This window comes from Marmota monax, unplaced genomic scaffold, assembly GCF_021218885.2.
Source record: "Marmota monax isolate L192 unplaced genomic scaffold, Marmota_monax_Labrador192_F-V1.1 WCK01_AAM20220418_F8-fsc00159, whole genome shotgun sequence".
NCBI lineage: Eukaryota > Metazoa > Chordata > Mammalia > Rodentia > Sciuridae > Marmota > Marmota monax.
The window spans coordinates 1,858,336-1,875,860 of NW_026694999.1; the positions used below are offsets into that span (position 1 = coordinate 1,858,336).

Below are 17,525 nucleotides of genomic sequence, written 5' to 3' on the forward strand. Positions count from 1 at the left end.
TCATGAAATAAATGTGACATTTACATTAGGTACACAGTGTCCCTAATGTAATTCACAGTGTATTAAGCAAATAAGAAGTAAATTTTATCTCTTACACATTGGAATTAAATGGAAGATGACTATGACATAGCATACAGTTTATTAATGTTAAAGGTAAAAGATATATTGCTATGTTTCTCTAGTAGAGACTGGCACAGTTTTTACCACACTCAGTCAATTGTGTTTTGAGACCTGATGTGTCTACATTTCTACATGGAATATCTCTGTTCTTTTGATCAGTAAAATAACAACAAAGTGTTATTAATGTACATGCCCCAAATCTTGCCATAATCTTTATGTATATTAACCTTCTCTTAGTATTCATTGAGGAAGATTAATTAATTCTAAAAGTGATATAAATGTTGATAATTATATTTAAAGAACAAATCACTTTCAAGGACATTTGCTGTCATTCACTCACTGATTTAAATAACTGCATGTTCAAGTTTTATGTACCAGAATTTTTAGACCAGGCTTTGTTTCATCTCAGATATACAAGATTTGAACACAACTGCCAAATCACAGCTTAAGAACATTTTGGGGACAGATATTGGCTCATCAAACTCTCCCTGCAACCATCACCACTTTGTGGTAGTGAACAACTGGAAGTCATATTTTAGATTACATAAAACCAAATTATTAGAAAGCATATGTTTAATCACATTCTGAGTTTCTTAAGTACTGTGACATTTGGCAATTTACAGAAGGATTTGATTTCAAGTCTCATTAGCTTTACATCTTGCCTCTCTTTCTATTTGTTACATTAATTTCCTACTGTCATTAATCCCTATAATTGACTAGGTTAATCACAATAAGACTTTAATATAGATGAATAAGCTCAATCATGACACTGACACCAATTTTACTATTTTTCAAAGGTGCTATCTTTAGTATATATAATATGAGTTATTTAATATATTTGACTCACTTGATATTTTCCTTAAATCATAGGGTAAAGTGGTAAAGTGTAGCAATAACTGACCACCAAAGGAATTAATAGAGTTGAATAAGAGATTTAGTTTCACTGAAAGTATTTATTATATATTTCATTGCCATTTAAAAATACAGTTACCTGAGGTGCTCAACTTAATTCCAAATACACTATGCTTTTTTTGAATTTTCTGTAGAAGTATGTTTCTGAAATTCAGAATAAATACTTGTTTAAATAGCTTTTGATGCCCAAGAATTACATTATAGATGCTATCATTTATCATTCCTCCACTAATCCACTCTATCATCTATTATCTATCATCATTCACTAATAAATGCATCTATATATCTTTTTATCTAGCATCTATATCATGCTTGCAATAAAATATTGTGTCAATCTATGCTTTTATTAGATTTACAAATAATAATAAAAAAATGTGTCTCTCATTCAATTCTGTCTAGGATACAACTGCTCACTTTAATAAACATTATAGCTTTAAAGTATTTCTGATAAATTTAAAAACTTTATTTTCAAAGGTAAAATAGTATTTTAGTAGTTTTAAATAGCAAAAGTAAAATTTACATATATAAATAAAATTTAAAGTTCACAAAAATCATTACACAGGAAGAGGTGTAGTATATGCTAATGTTATTTTGCACTAATATGATTTGAGCATTGCCATATTTTTAGTGGTAATTTTAGAATGATGATGTATCTTAAATATTTATAATATTTAATGGTGCCAGTTTAGTTGTGATATGAATTTATCAATAACATTTTAATTCACTTGAATTTTTTTACAGCAAATTCCCCACTTTGTAAAATCTCCTCTAAGTAGACCTGCTGAAATTTTCTAGACTTAAAAAACAATTGTAGAGAGATTTTTAAAATAGCTTCATAATTTAAACAGGCATTGAAATGTGGGTGGATGATTCTTTGCTTTGCACATCAGAACCTCTGCCAAGGTAAGATATTCCAGCAGGATTACTCATATAACCCATTTTATTCACTATTTCTCAAATTCCAGTGCTGCGGCCCCTAGGAGTGCTGTGATAGTCATCTATGTAGTGTAACACTAAAAGCCTTATGTGTTGAGCTTGGTGGACTGAAAACAAAATTCTTCTTTTCTGGTAGACCATGTGTTTTCTCTCTATTTTTTTTCTCTATTGCAGTTTATCATGTTGACATACCTTTTCATGTTGGCTTGGCTGGGAGTCACAGCATTCACCTCACTGCCAGTTTATATGTACTTCAATCTGTGGACCATCTGCCGAAACACCACATTGGTGGAAGGAGCAAATCTCTGCTTGGACCTCCGTCAGTTTGGTAGGTAGAAACAGGATCTCTGACTATAAAACATTCCCTCATATGGTTTTACTTAAAGAACTGCCTTTTGACAATATTATAAATCATGGTGGAACCATCATTCCTTCTACCAAAGACATATTTATCAAACAACTCAGTTTTAAGATGTTCCTTTTTAGATTTAAATAAGTATGAATTCAAGGGCTAATGAACATTGGTCTCACAAAATATATCATGCATATATATTTGGATAGGCTGTCAGATTGCGAGTCCTGGTATGAAGAGATTAAAATTATGGTTTCCTTTTCCTGATTTCTATGTTCTTTTCCAATCTTAACCTGATGTCTGCATTCTACTTTCATTCTTCCATGATAAACTGCACAAATTGTGTGAAGTGTTTGTTGCCTTCTAAAGTGGGAGAGGGACACTTTGAATTTAAAGATAAAGAAGTCAAGGAATGCTGAATTATCAGTTGTCCTTCTTGGTTAGTTTTGTCTGAGGCTAAATCCCATATGGAACACTAATCAGTACTCATGTATACCTGTGCTTACCACACATAAACTCTATTCCAAGCACCTCTTATGTGTTATTTCAGTCTCACAAATCTACATGGTGGGAAATAATGTTCTCTTCTTTCATAGATGACAAAGCTGAGGCACAGTGAGGCAAATGTCTTATGGATGGTTAAACAGTTGGTAGCTGACAGAATGAGGATTCAAATTCAGGCAGCTCATCTTCAGAGTGTGTCCTGACTCCTAAGTCAGCTTCCTCTCATATTGGGGAAAAAAAACATGAACTATAAGTGTGAAAAGTTAGAAGTCTAATCTCAGTTAACTTATTTGAGATTCCATCATTTTTTATGCCTTTATTTTTTTATCTTTATGTGGTGCTGAGGATCGAACCCAGTGCCTCACCTGTGCTAGGTGAGCACGCTACCTCTGAGCCACTACCCCTGCCCCTGTTCCATGATTTTTTAAAAAGTATGGGAGCTACAAAGTTTATAAAAGATATACAGACCCACATTTGCAACTGGATTTGCTTTTTTATTGAATGGGTATCAAAAGCCAATCTTTTAACATCTGGGAACACTCTAAGTGTTTTTCTCTAATGAAATTTCCCCATACTTCAAAATCGCAGAGACAGTCTCTCTAGGAAGTATCTGAAGGCCTTGTGCTTCTATGGGTATACTGTAGACAGACTATGAGAAGACCACAGCTGTTCTCTAGCCAGCTGTGTTCCAAAGCAGTGGCCCACACACCATCATGTCAGATGAAGACCTCAGGCTCCCCTGGTTGGATTCAAATAAAAAGCATAATAATGTGCCCTGCCCATGAAGTTCTTGGTGAGAGGGAGCATGGACAGTGCTTCCTTCCACTGGGAGATTTTTTTTTTGGATCCAGAGCCTTATACACCTGGGAAAAGGAAACCTCAGTGACTGCCACGGGAGGTCACTGTGGACCAGCTACTTTAAAATACTAACTCTGGCTTCATTCCCTCTCCTTCACTGTCCTTTTGTCTGGTGATCCTTACAGTTAAAACTGGAAAACATGGGATTAGCCTCCCAGGCTGTCCTGACAGATAAAGTACTTGAATTTTAGATAAACAAGAAACTTGTTTTTAAGCACTAACATATTCCAAAATATTTTTGGAGATGTAGATATACTGAAATTATTTGTTCTTTGAAACCCAGATTCAGCTGAGGCATAGTGAAGCATAGTAAAGTTATTTTACTGTTAATCTTACTCTGAGAGCACCAGTTTCTCTTATGAAAGTGTCACCACTGGAATGAGAAAGCTGGGTTGCCTTTCATGTGAACATCTGTATTTTCAAGAATACATGATAGGTTAGTATGCTTCTGATTGGAAACATTTCAATTCTCATGGTGTAGTACATGAAAATATGGGAGGTAGGTGATCAGCTTTTTTGTCTGATCAAACCATATTTTAGAATGAAAATATTGGGGAACTCTAGCAAAATACTTTTTGAAATTTCCTCAATTTGTATTTCTAAAGGAGAGGGAAAATAATCCTCTGGAAAGGATAAGTAGACCATCTTTTTAATATTTTTCCACTAGTTTGTTTTTTGTTTTCTAACCACTTCTGTTAATGTTCACTGTATTGAAATGCTTATGATATCTAAAGTAACCTAATATTACTTAGTATATTGAGACATACTTATCTCTTTTTCTCACACACACACACACACACATGATTTCAAATAACATAAAGCACAGAACATGACTTAGACTCAGAGAATTTTACAAATGGTCTTATTAATCACCAACACAGTTGTCTGGTCTAAAAGAAATGAAGTTCTAAGAGGTGAAATAATTTTTCAGGTATATAGTTACCTAGCATGAAATGCTAGGATGGAAAGGTGAGTGTCCTGAATCTTGGTCCAGTTCTGTTCTAGGCAATTTTTAGAAAAGGAATTGTTTTCAATGTAAATGTTAAGTAAACCATGATTATACTCAGTAGGCAGAATAATGGCTCCTCAAAGACCAAAAGATGTACACATCCAGTTTCCTGAAACCTATGAATACATGAGGTTGCATTTCAAAAGGTAATTAAAATTTCAGATGGAATTAATGTTGCTAGTCAGCTGCCCTTAACCTAAGGAGGGTATTATCCTGGGTTAGCCAGAAGGGCCTAAAGTAATCACAAGAGTCCTTGAAAGTGGAAGAGAGTCAGAAGAGAAGACAGTGTCAAACAGAAATGGACCACTGAGGTGGGAGAGAGACCAGAAAAATTCAGTGCTTTGGCTTTAAAAATGGATAACAGGGACCAAAAGCCAAGAAAATTGAATGACCTAAGGAAACTAGGGAAAAAAGGTAAATTGCTTCTTCTTCTAGAGCTTCTGGAAGGAATGCAGCTCTGATGAGTCCTTCATTTTAGACTTATTGTCTTCCAGGACTGTCAGAGAATTTGTGTTGCCTTAAGTCTCTAAATTTATGCTTACCTGTTACAGCAGCAATAAGAAACAAATACAGCTTCTCAAGCCAAAGTCCATTTGTCATTTTTGTTTTCCAAATTTGTTACTTACAGTTTTCATGATCTTATATATTTAAATTATCATGATCCAGTTCCTCTTCTATCAAAGCTAGTGACATCACATCTCCTTGACAATTATACAGTCTTAATTCCCCTTCACACTGTAAGCTAATGCACTACATCAGGAATAGGATGTGAACATCTTGGAGAGGGCTATTTCCTGCCAACCACTGTTCACTCTCTGGACACCAAAGATTTACCCCAAGGTCAAAAGCTTTTATCTAACTGTAACATCAACTTAAAGTCAAGAGTCTTTTATGAGGACCTATTATGAAACAGCAAGCTCACTTTTGAAAGAAAAAATCTACAAGACAAAAAAGTAAAGAATGGCAGACATGCAGCCATGACTTAGAAATATTACATGGTTTGTCCCAGGTATAACAGAGAACAAGTTGAGGTCATAAATAATCAGCACTTTGGACCTCAGTCCACTCTATTCAAAAGGATATTTTATGTCTTGTGGAAGCTTGATACATATGGTACTAATAGGAACACTTTTATGTGTTTACCTATGTGTCCTTGTGAATTAGAGTCACTTGTGCTACATAATTCAGTAATTTATTTGGTAAAATCTTGGCTATATTCTTCTTGTTCAGGCTATTCCTTTGTGTAAATATTCCTATGTTAGGGGCCTTAGAGTTAACAGATGAAATTGAGGTTGATAGTCAACTGAGAAATAAGGTAATTAGTTTGAATTATCCAAGTAGTCCCAATGAAATCACAAGCATCCTTAAAAATGGAAGCGTTAGAAGAATCAGTTAAAGGGAGATGAGCTATGGAAGATAGGCATGGAAAAATTCAATGTTGTTGTCTTTGAGGAAGCAATAAAAGGACTACAAGCTAAGGAATATAGGTAGTCTCTAGAAGCTACAAAATGATATTCTAGGAGACCTATCATTTTTTTAAAGTATAGTAAATGGCAAATTATTTAAAATGAAAGCATCTGTTTGATAGTTAAGAGTCAATTTCCTGTCATTCTCTGACCCCTTTCAGAGTGTTGTTTCTATTCAGCATTACCAACTCTCAGAACTACCTTGATAAGAATTTTACTTTATACCCTGAGAGATGGTGCTTTAACTATCCAGTAACCACCAAAAGGTTTTATTGCTTTAGTAATAAAAGTAGTACTATAGTAAACTTCATAGACACATAATGCATGACTCTCTGAAGATTTTCATATTGCAGGCACACCTAATTCTTTCAGTACTGGAAACACATTGCTTCTCTTTAGCCAGCTTGAAAAATATAGCATAGTACAGAAAAAAAATGTGAGTACAATCCACGCCACCAGATTCTCACTGTCATTTCGTCTAATCTTTTCTATAGTGAGTTCTTGCTTTACTCTGTTCCTTGCCCTTTCTCCTAATGGCTTTTTAAAAACTAGAAATGTCAGTCTGTTCATTTTAGCAAAAAAACTTCTCTGAAGCTAATAAGTATATATATATATATATATATATATATATATATATATATATATATATATATATTTGTATTAATTTGATTTAATTTACTTAATTTTTAGTTAGAACATATTGGTCATTTATAGGCAAATACACAAGAATCAAAATAATTAGATTTTCAGATTTGCACCATAGCTCAATTACACGTGATCCTTTGTATGGCTTCATATTATGCTAAGGTGTTTCATAAATTACAATCAATTTGGAACATATATATCTGTAGTATATGGTGTACATATCACAAAAACCTCACACAAACACAAATTTGTATGGAATCAGGAGTTTTGAGTGGGAAAGTTGGGTAGAAATATTTCAAAGTATCATGGAGGAATGCTTCATTAAGTAGTCATTTAAGCATGGAAGGACTTAGCCATGGAAATATTCTTCTCCAGATGATTCAGTAAAACGTTTGCAAGGCAATGCTAATACTGTGCCTGGCATCTTCAGGAAACAATGGGGAGTCCAGTGTGGCTGAAACAGAGAACAGGGGAGAGTATGTGTCAAGAGTTCATGGAACGTAAAATTATGAGTGTGTTGCAGGACACTTTAAGTTGAGACTTTTACTCTGATGGAAGAAGAGAGTCATTGGAAGGAGAGGACATGACCTGATTTACAGAGGGATCATTCTGGCTGCTGTAGCAAGGGCAGAAACTGGGATGCCATTTAGCAAACTATTGCAGGAATCCAGTTGCAATATATTGGGTGGCTTAGATCAGGAGAGTTACCAAGGAGGGTGGGGTGCAGTGGTCTGATTCTGGATGAATTTGGAAGACAGGGATGGCAAAATATCCTAATATCAATCTCATGTGCACTTTGAGAGAAAATTCAAAAAGGAATTTATTTTTTGACCAAGCAATTGGGAAGATTGATTTACTCTCGGAGAGATGGAAAAGGCTATGAGCAAATTTCCTTGGCAATGAATGGGACAGGCAAAGGAGAAGTTCAAGTCTGAAAATGTCAATTTTTAGATGTTTATTAGAAATCCAAATAGAATTGTCAAGTAAGAAATTAGATATAGGAAACCTGATGTCTGGGGAGAGACATGGGTTAGCTAAAAATATTTAGGAGTCACTAACATTTCAATATCTGAGGCTAGATGACATCAAAAAAAGAAATGGATAATGATTAAATGTTTCAACCTAAGAGATCATAGAGAACACAAAGAATCAAACAGGATACTGAGAAGAAGGAGCCAGTGAAATTAGAAAGAAAAATAGAAGCCTAGATCTTTAGAAACCAAATGAAGAGAGCATGAAGGAAGAGGGGGTGATTTGTCTTCAATATTGATAATTGCAAGAAAATAAGAGATGAAAATAATCCTTAAGGATTGTGAGTGAACTCTAGAAAAATTTCTATGAAAAGATGGAGCAAAATCTGACTCGAAAGGATGTAAATGGGAAGGAAAGAAAGGAAACGCTTAGTAAGCAAAGGCAACATTTTCTAAGCGTTCTGCTGTAAATGTCAGTGGAGAAATGAAGGCAATGTATGCATGGCATATCTACTTTGTGTGAATGATGATATCTGGAATGGATCATTATGGAGATGTATAGCCTTGACCAGGAAACTTTCTCAATCATGGTGGTTCATTATGCGAATTCATAAGGGAGTTCTGTATATCCACATATATATTTTTCATTTTAGACCTATCTTGGTATAAAGGAAAGACTGCACAGATGGAGCTCTGCATTGGTTATGCTGCAAGCAGAATCTTTTTATTTCTTTACACTGAAATAGATACCATAAAGTATTGGCAAAGCAGAGCTCAATGACAGCAGTTCTGAAAGAGAGACAAGAGAGTTGATGATACACCTAAAAACGATGAATGCATAAATGGCTATACATACTAGCACTAAATAAAAAGTAGTACATGCTAAAAGATTAGGTATTAGAATTCACAGAATTCGTGTTTTTTTTTTCTTTTGAGTATTTCTGCATTTAACATTTCAATAGTTCTCAAAGCAAAATAAAAGATTCATTTTAGGTGAACTGACTAGTTTCGTCTTCTAAAATGAGTTCTAGAGCCACCACAGTTAGTTGCCTTGTGCTTATTTTAAAAACACAATATCACAGAACTAACATTTGTAGATATTCACCTAACAGTTCTAAAATGCTGTCTGGAAACACATAGGTTTAACAGTTCCCAGGTGATTCTGATGTAGTTGTTTCATGAGCCAACTCAGTAATGGTCAATGTTGAGTGAAATGGCAACTTTTATTTTCTATTTGTAATAGCTTTCTTTTCAGTATTAGAGAAGAAACAGTATCCCTTTGGGCAATATGCCTTTAGAGACTAACAGAAGCATTGTAGCAGCTGAACAGATTTAGATCATGACTTCAGCACAGTCTAGGGCATAGTTACCAAAATAATTGTGATGCCTGCACCATCACATTAATGGGTGAAACCAATGAACTAGCTATAATTGAATCTGGTAATTCTGGTAGCTATATTCCATTGACTTCAAATTGAAAATGTTTTAAATTGGTTGAAGGTGAGAGAATATTGCATCTTATATTCTATGCACAATTTTTATCCACAATGAAAGCCCAACACAGGAAGAATTTTTCATTATAACCTAACATAACCTAAAAATGGAATTTGCTGAGATTTGATCAACCATAGGTTTTCTCTCTGGGATCTTAAAGACATTTATAATGCTAACCTGTGATTTTCGACTTGTTATAGGGATTGTGACAATTGGAGAAGAAAAGAAAATTTGCACTGTCTCTGAGAATTTCTTAAGGATGTGTGAATCTACTGAGGTGAGTGTTTTAACAGTTTAAATTTGTCAGAATTTTAGAATTCATTTTGGTATTCAAAGAATGTAATTAAATCTATATTGAATTTCCTTTTGTCCTCAGTGATAATTTTCCTTGCCCTGGTTTTATTCAGGGAGAGTAGAGAATAAATATGAATGAAATGCAGTACATATGTCAGTAAAAATCATAATCAACTTTTCAGATGTTCTAGAAACTCATTTTAATAAACACTAAAAAATTACAAACAGATAGCATAGCTTTATATTGTTAAATATTACAGAAAACTATCATTATCAATCACCATTTCACCTTTATATTGAAATTTTATTGAAATGACACAGTTGCAAAGATTCATATAACTTGTAGGACAAAAGATATTATAATATTGTCTTTGTGCCCTGGCCCATGATATACAAAAAAAAAAATCATTTTTGCTATGATGTACTATGTTATTCCTAAGACAGTCACGGTCCTGATTTCTCTTCTGTGTGTAATTTTGACATGCTTTGTGGGTTTTGTTGCAGCTGAACATGACCTTTCACTTGTTTATTGTGGCACTTGCTGGAGCTGGGGCAGCAGTTATCGCTATGGTAAGACCTTAAAGCTTAATGCTTGACTTTGCAATTTAAATTACTAAGCTATCTGCTTGTAGAAATGATAATTTATCTCCTATCTGCAGTCCGTATTAAGTACAATTACTTTGTCACTTGAAAAAGAGGTAGGGGGAACAATGAACAAATAAACAAGTGAAAAACAAGGCTTAAACAAAATAAATATTTTCTTTGTAATAAAAATACTATCTGATAAAAATTATAAGGATAAAAACCAATGTTGATTACATTAACAAAATAATTCATTAGGATTATAAATTTTGATTACTATTGACATAAAAATGATTTTTACAGTATATATATATATATATATATATATATATATAATTTATTTTGAGTTATATAACCAATTCCTTATCTATAGTATTCTTTTTTCCTCTTAATTAAGAATTTTAAAACCTTTCTTGAGTCACATAGAGAAAAAGGATGAAATTATTTATCTTAAGATAAACCTTAGGAGTTTTTAAGTCATGGGCTCTTCTAGATCTAGTTTTCATCAGAAATATTAACAACAAGTTCTTAAGTTCCTCTTTCAACCTATCAGGCTTTTACTGAATTTTGAGGACCTACTATGTGCCAGATTCTTTCTCTTCCTTTATAATTTACCGTGAATTCCAGTGGGCTCAGTGGAATGCCAAATATCAACAATGATTAAGAACTCTTGAGCATCAGTAATCGTTTTGCAGCCAAGAATTTCAGTCTTGCTGAGAAAGCATTTGACAACATACAGCACCTCGTTATGTTCAAAACACTAGAAAAACTAGGGATAGTAGGATCATACCTTAACATTGTAAAGCTATGTATGCTATACCCAAGGCCAACATCATTCTAAATGGAGAAAAATTGTAAGAGTTCCCTCTAAAAAATGGAACAAGACAGGGATGTCCTCTTTCACTGCTTCTATTCAACATAGTCCTTGAAACTCTAGCAAGAACAATCAGACAGATGAAAGAAATTAAAAGGATATGTATAGGAAAAGAAGAACTCAAACTATCACTATTTGTTGATGACATGATATATTTAGAAGATCCAAAAATTCTACCAAAAAACTTCTTGAACTAATAAATTAGTTCAGCAAAGTAGCAGGATATAAAATCAATACCCATAAATCAAATGCATTTCTATATATAAGCAATGGATCCACTGCAATAGAAAAAACACCCCATTCACAATAGCCTCAGAAAAAAATAAAATACTTGGGAATCAATCTAACAAAAGAGGTGAAAGACCTCTACAATAAAAACTTCAGCCTTCATTTTATTTTTGTATGATATGGAACTCTTAAAGGTTGTCAATAATCTTTAAATGCATTAGGGAAAGGAATACTTAAAAAATGTCTTCATTTGTTGTCAAAGATTAAAGCAGAAATGATGAGACAATACTAGTGTGCTAATGAGCCATACCACACCAGTTACAAACACTTGTGAATTAAAATCAGATATTTTTATTGTAAAATATTTTAAAAATATATAGCAGAACTTACTATGATACTGCTAAGATGAGTTTTCAGATGTTTTTCTAATTTAAACACTGCTCAGCATTTTAGATATAGTGACTATAAACCTCAACAAAGGAATTCTATTTTACATGTGAAATGTTTAATATGATCATGTCGGCTAACTAATTGGAGGAATTAAAGTAGAGCAAATAAGCAAGGATTTTATATTCTTAACTGAAACGCAATGCCAAAATATGGTCTACAGAAGCATCAACATATTCCAGCCATTGATGTACCAAACACTATGGTCCCATGAGGTCCCATGTGGCCTGCCTATGAGATTAGAGGAAAAGGATGTAAATTTGTATTTAGGCACACATTCTCATATAGTGGATAAATTTTAGTGACATGTGTGTGTACAACCAATAGTTCTACTATTGCTAATATTCTTGAAAAACATAATCCGTTGTAGGCACTTAACTGCTTTATGTACATGAACATGTTCTACAGTCGTAAATGTCACAACCATCATTGACCTCAGATGATCTCATTCATTGCTCACCATCTAGCCACCATTGTTATCTCCATAGTGTTGAGGAGAAAATTAGATGAGTTTTACTCTATCAAAATATTTAAAGCATCATCTGAAACTCAAAGTAAGGGTTGTAAGACTGTGTAACTAGTAAGTGTTCTCCATTATTTTGTAGAGACCTTAGAAATTCTTACCTGTTAACAAAATGAGTCACCTTAGCATGACATTGGATGATCAGTGTTCACCTAGTGAAGGACAGCAGCAAGGCTGGCAGCTTGTGTTCCCCATTAAGCCAGAAGAAAGCTCTGTAAGACCCACTAGGACTTATTGGTAGAAGGACCCTAAATTTCTTTTCAGTATTTCACTCACATATATTTAATACTAATTTAGGGACCATGATTTCCCAGATGATAATAGAAACATCTAAAATATATCCATTTATCTTGCAAACATTTTTAGTACCTACTGCCTATTAAGCACTGTTTATAACACTTGGGATTTTAACAACTGACACATAAATTTGAGTATCTTATTTGATCCACATTTATGTATATGTATGGAGAGAGATGAACTCTCACTAACTTTATAAATGAACATGAATAGCTCACAATGCCTGCTTTCAAGTGGCTTAGGATTTCCATTAAGTAAAATGTGAAATTTTGAGAAAATAGAACATTTTGAAAACAACTCACAGTGATATGATCATTTTCCTACATCCTTGTGTCAAAAAATTTGAATATCTATTGATTATCTGAATATACCATAATAGTCATGATTTAAAATCTACTTTAGATCCTTTATGTACCTCTGTTCTTTGTAGAACCAGTTAGCCTCCTGTCTTTCAATTTACTCTTGACTAATTCTTAAAATATTTAATGTTCTTTATCCTAAACACTGGATAAAAACTCTACCCACCCTTTAAAATTCAGAGAAAAGTGATTACTGACAAGCTAGCTTCTCTTCCCTATTCATCCTTCAAAATCTGTCATTTGGAAAACTGCTTTTTCTCTCCTGAGAACCAGGAGGGAAGAAAAGAAAGAAAAACAAATAAGTGATCTCACTGCTGAGTCAATGCAGGTCAGACCACGAGCTTTGTCACTTTTGTAACTTTATTACTCAAGATAGACCAGGAGTTTTTGACCATGATACTTTTCTGGTTATTGTGAATATATATGCATTTTAAAAATCCATATGAAATAATACCTTCTGTCTTGTAGTTTGTAATGTCAACTGAAAGAAACTATAAAAATTATTGCATAGAAAATTAACTTGATAATTAAATCAACAGTTTATTTTGGGGGTTTATGATTCCAATTTATATTACCCCTTCAGTAAGGCAATATAAACTCCTGTTAATTCAAGTCACTTGAATATAAAATGTATGTGATAATATTTGTTTATGGATTATGAAACATAGGTACATGGACATGAAATGTATAGAGAGTCTTACGGTTTGAATCAATGAGGGCAGATTGGACAGGAAGCACATAATGATGAAAATGATTCTTGAATTACTTTAAAATTGAAAAAGATGAGCTACTGAAAGAATAGGTGTTAAGAATATGGTATGGTTAGTGGAGAGAGGAATAGGAATATATTTTATATTGTTCTATTACCACACAAATTTTGGTTCCATGTTCTATGTGAACATTTACTGTATAATTTGAATATTTCCTTCCTGATAGCATGAAGAAAGTGAACAAACCAGTATAAATTAATTTTGTCCTTGTTTAGGTTCACTACCTTATGGTTCTGTCTGCCAACTGGGCCTATGTGAAAGATGCCTGCCGGATGCAGAAGTATGAGGACATCAAGTCGAAGGAGGAGCAGGAGCTTCATGACATCCATTCCACTCGCTCCAAAGAGCGGCTCAATGCATACACATAAATTTTTCTGTTCTTTCTACCATTTGAATGCATTGGTGTTGAATTAAGGGCCATCCAACCATCCAACCTTTGAAAAACAAAATGATAGTGCTTCTCATCAATGATATGTAGGGTGACTTACGAATCACCTGAATGCAATTCTTTGTTGTTTAGCACTGAAATTCCTAATTTGTTAAATCGGTAGAATTGGATCTCTTCTACAAGCTCCTATCCAGTCTTCTTTTGAAATTTCTCCAAGTCATTTGATAGTTCTGTATGATCAAAGATACTAACATTGTCAATGCAAAGATTTGTTTGATTTTTAACCACTTCCCTTGTGTTATACATAACACTTTTTGCATTATTTCTTATGTTTTGAGAAGAAGATAGCTTTTTATACTTTTTAGTTTTGATTTTGGTAACTAGTTTAACTACAGGTAACCTTCAAAGGGACCATTGTACATTATGAACAAGAGGCAAAGATGACATCATGATGAATCTTCTTGACATATGGAAATCTTGTCTGGAGATCAGTGGCCACGTTATCATAGGCCCTGGTTAACATTTTCAACAATCTAAGGTGCAATTTCTAAATTTATAAGAGTAGGTTAAAAAAAGTGCTTCTTATCTTTGTTAACATTGTAATTTTTCTTGATGTATTTCAAAGGTATTTCTCTCTGATTACTCCTATTTATGTTGTGAGCATGTAGAAACAGTGATGCTAATGCATGGCTAGTTGCCTTTTTAAGATTGTGACACCAGGCTTACCTTTTAAAGTTTAGTGTAGAGACAATTTTAATGGAAATAACTACTGTGGACTATTGGAGAATGATCTCTTTGTGATTTATGCAGTGGCTGGATTGGAACTTTTAATATGCTAATGTGGAAAATTAATTACCTTTATGAAGGTGGTCTATTAAAAATAAGCACACTACCCCTCAAAACTTGTTATACCTACTTTAACAGTTTTAATGGATTGCACCTCTGTAAACTATTCCTCAAATGTGTATGATATATTTGAAAAGGCTTCCATTAATACAATAGCTTTGCTTGCAGCCTTCCAATCTATGTTGGCTTACCTGTAGTGTTTTCTCAAGTGTGGTCAGAGGCCACTATAGAATGTATTGTTTGGAAGTGTAGTGATACATTTGTGTTTTTATTTCAAGTAAGTCATTTTAACCGAATGTTCATTCATATTCATTTATAAGAAGTACCTGTATCAAAGGAATTTTAAAGAAAAAAGCAATCAGTATTACTGGACCAAATTTGGTGTTTGTTTTAACCTTGACTCTCTTCTTTTGATTATTTCTAATGCTACAAGAATGCTGTAAAGTGTCTTTTAAAATGATGTAGCCTGACAAGACATTTTTGTCAGTGTATAAAACTAGGTAGTATTGTGCACTGATTTGACCATTGTGAAATCCTTTCTCAGTGTAAGTGCATTTCTAATAAAATTTATTGAGTGAAACAATCTTTGTACAACTACTAGTCATGCATCATCAGTAATTTTACAAGTTCTTGTAGTAGGTAGGGGGGTATTACTAGGGTTATCTGTGGCATGATTAAGCATTCTGTAGAATTAATTAATTTGGGGTTCGTTTTGCTTTTTTTTACACTTAGATTATCTTACTGGTTCAACATTTTTCTGATATATGCAGTATTAAAGATATTCAGCTAAAGTATTAATGGGCTTCTTTAAATTCTATATTATAGTGTTTCAGTTCTGTGTCTTTACAGTTTGTGATGATTTTTAAAACTGTCTTTTAAATTTATGTAACGATGTTGACACTTTTGGCTTTTATTTCTGGTATTAGAGTTTGTATTTTCACAGAGTGCTTTGTAGCAGGCATTACAATTAATCTGTTTTGTACATAAATGTGCCAACAGCTTGATGGTGGCGTTTTTGAAATGTAGAACAAAGTGCTTGCAAAATGTAATAAATACACTTGTGTACTTTGTGTACTTATTATTAGTTTCTGCAGTGTTCTTTTTGTTTTGTTTTGTTGATTCCTCTTTCTTATGTGTGTGCATTCCTTTCAAAAGCAATAGAGGTCATCTTCTTAAGATTTTTATTTTGTTTGAAGGGGACCTAATACTTCAAAATGAAAACTCAGTGTGTGGACATTTAGTGTAGGAACGTGAGCAAGTCAGTAGAAGGTGAAGGAATAAAGACTTTGGGTGTCATTTATTTAGGAAATAATAACTTTTCCCAATTTGTTCAATTTTATTGCCTGATTTCTATTGTTTTATGCTTTCTTTAGTACTTTACAATCTCACCGAAAAATAAAAAATGGCTAAGGCAATTCAGAAAGAAAAGTGATTTCTTGGTTTGCTTCAAAATATCAAGGTGAGAAGAATGAGATGAAAAATATATTTTCCAGGCTCTTTTTGGGCATCTACATTTTTCTGGCCACACTAGAAATAATGGCAATTTAAAAATAGTTATCAATAAAAATATTTTTATAGGTTTACAAATAATTATATTAGTTTTTAGTTACACATTGCTATGAGAGGCAACGTGAAAATTTCTTCGATTTCTATTAGAAATTAGATTTCTATTAGATTTCTTTTCGAAATCTCTATAATAATTAATAATATTTCCAGACAAAATGTCAGTTATGTTTTAAAGATCATTTTTTTATAGTAAGAAAATTATTAACTAGCTAAACAGTAGTTAAATGATACTTCTTATTATTTCCAGTGTTTATTAAGTTTTTATTATGGCAACAAGGTCAGAAAGAATTATGTGCTAAAGGATATCAACATGAATATGAATTTCTTAATACCTTGCCTTATCCAAGGAGTTTCAAGATTCCCAGTGGAAGCCTGATACTTCAGATAATACTAAACGCTATATAAATTATGGTTTTCTTATGCATGCATACCCATGATATTTAATTTATGTTAGGCACAATAAAAGTTTAGCAGTAATAACTAATCATAGGACAAATTATAACAATATACTATAAAATTTATGCAAAAATCTCTTCTCTCTCTCTCTCTCTCTCAACTGTCATGGCGTGATTAGGACCTATAGTATGAACAAAAGGTCAATTTATATCCCAGGAAGGACAGAGTAGGATGACAAAAGATCATCACATGACTTAGAAGAGTGCTAAAAAAAAAATTTCTAGAATTTTCCATTCATATTTTTGGACCACAGGTGACTATAAGTAACTAAGACTATGGAAAGTAAAAGCACAGAAAAGGAAGGATTCTTGTATATGCTTTCAGAAATCTAATGATTAAAATGATACTGTAATTTTTGGAAAATGTCAAAATATACATTTTATCTTAAAGCAAATATTTGTCGTATGGGAATTACAAACTTAATGTTAATTCTAAGGAAATCACTAACTTTGAGAATAAATTGTGTGTAGGCCACTCTAACTTCAGGGTGTAATTAGTTTATTTCTTCATGTTAAAACTTACAATTGGCAGGTTTCTCAAAGAACAAGTGAATCAGACTTTTGATATTTGTTTAATTTTTGCCTTACATTAACCAAAAGATAAAATTTTAAAGTATGTTTCATTTAGG

The 17,525-nt window shown here is 33.0% G+C and overlaps 1 protein-coding gene across 2 annotated transcripts in view; it reads left to right on the forward strand.

Moving 5' to 3' along the window:
* The window catches only part of Gpm6a (glycoprotein M6A), a 336,642-nt gene extending 320,688 nt beyond the window's left edge, over positions 1 to 15,954 (forward strand). For both annotated transcript variants that reach the window (XM_046427554.2, XM_058573665.1), the window contains exons 4-7: positions 2,143 to 2,296; positions 9,468 to 9,544; positions 10,066 to 10,131; positions 13,857 to 15,954. In XM_046427554.2, the coding sequence (XP_046283510.1) occupies positions 2,143 to 2,296; positions 9,468 to 9,544; positions 10,066 to 10,131; positions 13,857 to 14,009 (450 nt within the window). In that variant the 3' untranslated portion in view covers positions 14,010 to 15,954. The remainder of the gene's footprint in view (positions 1 to 2,142; positions 2,297 to 9,467; positions 9,545 to 10,065; positions 10,132 to 13,856) is intronic.
* Positions 15,955 to 17,525: the final 1,571 nt, after the last annotated feature.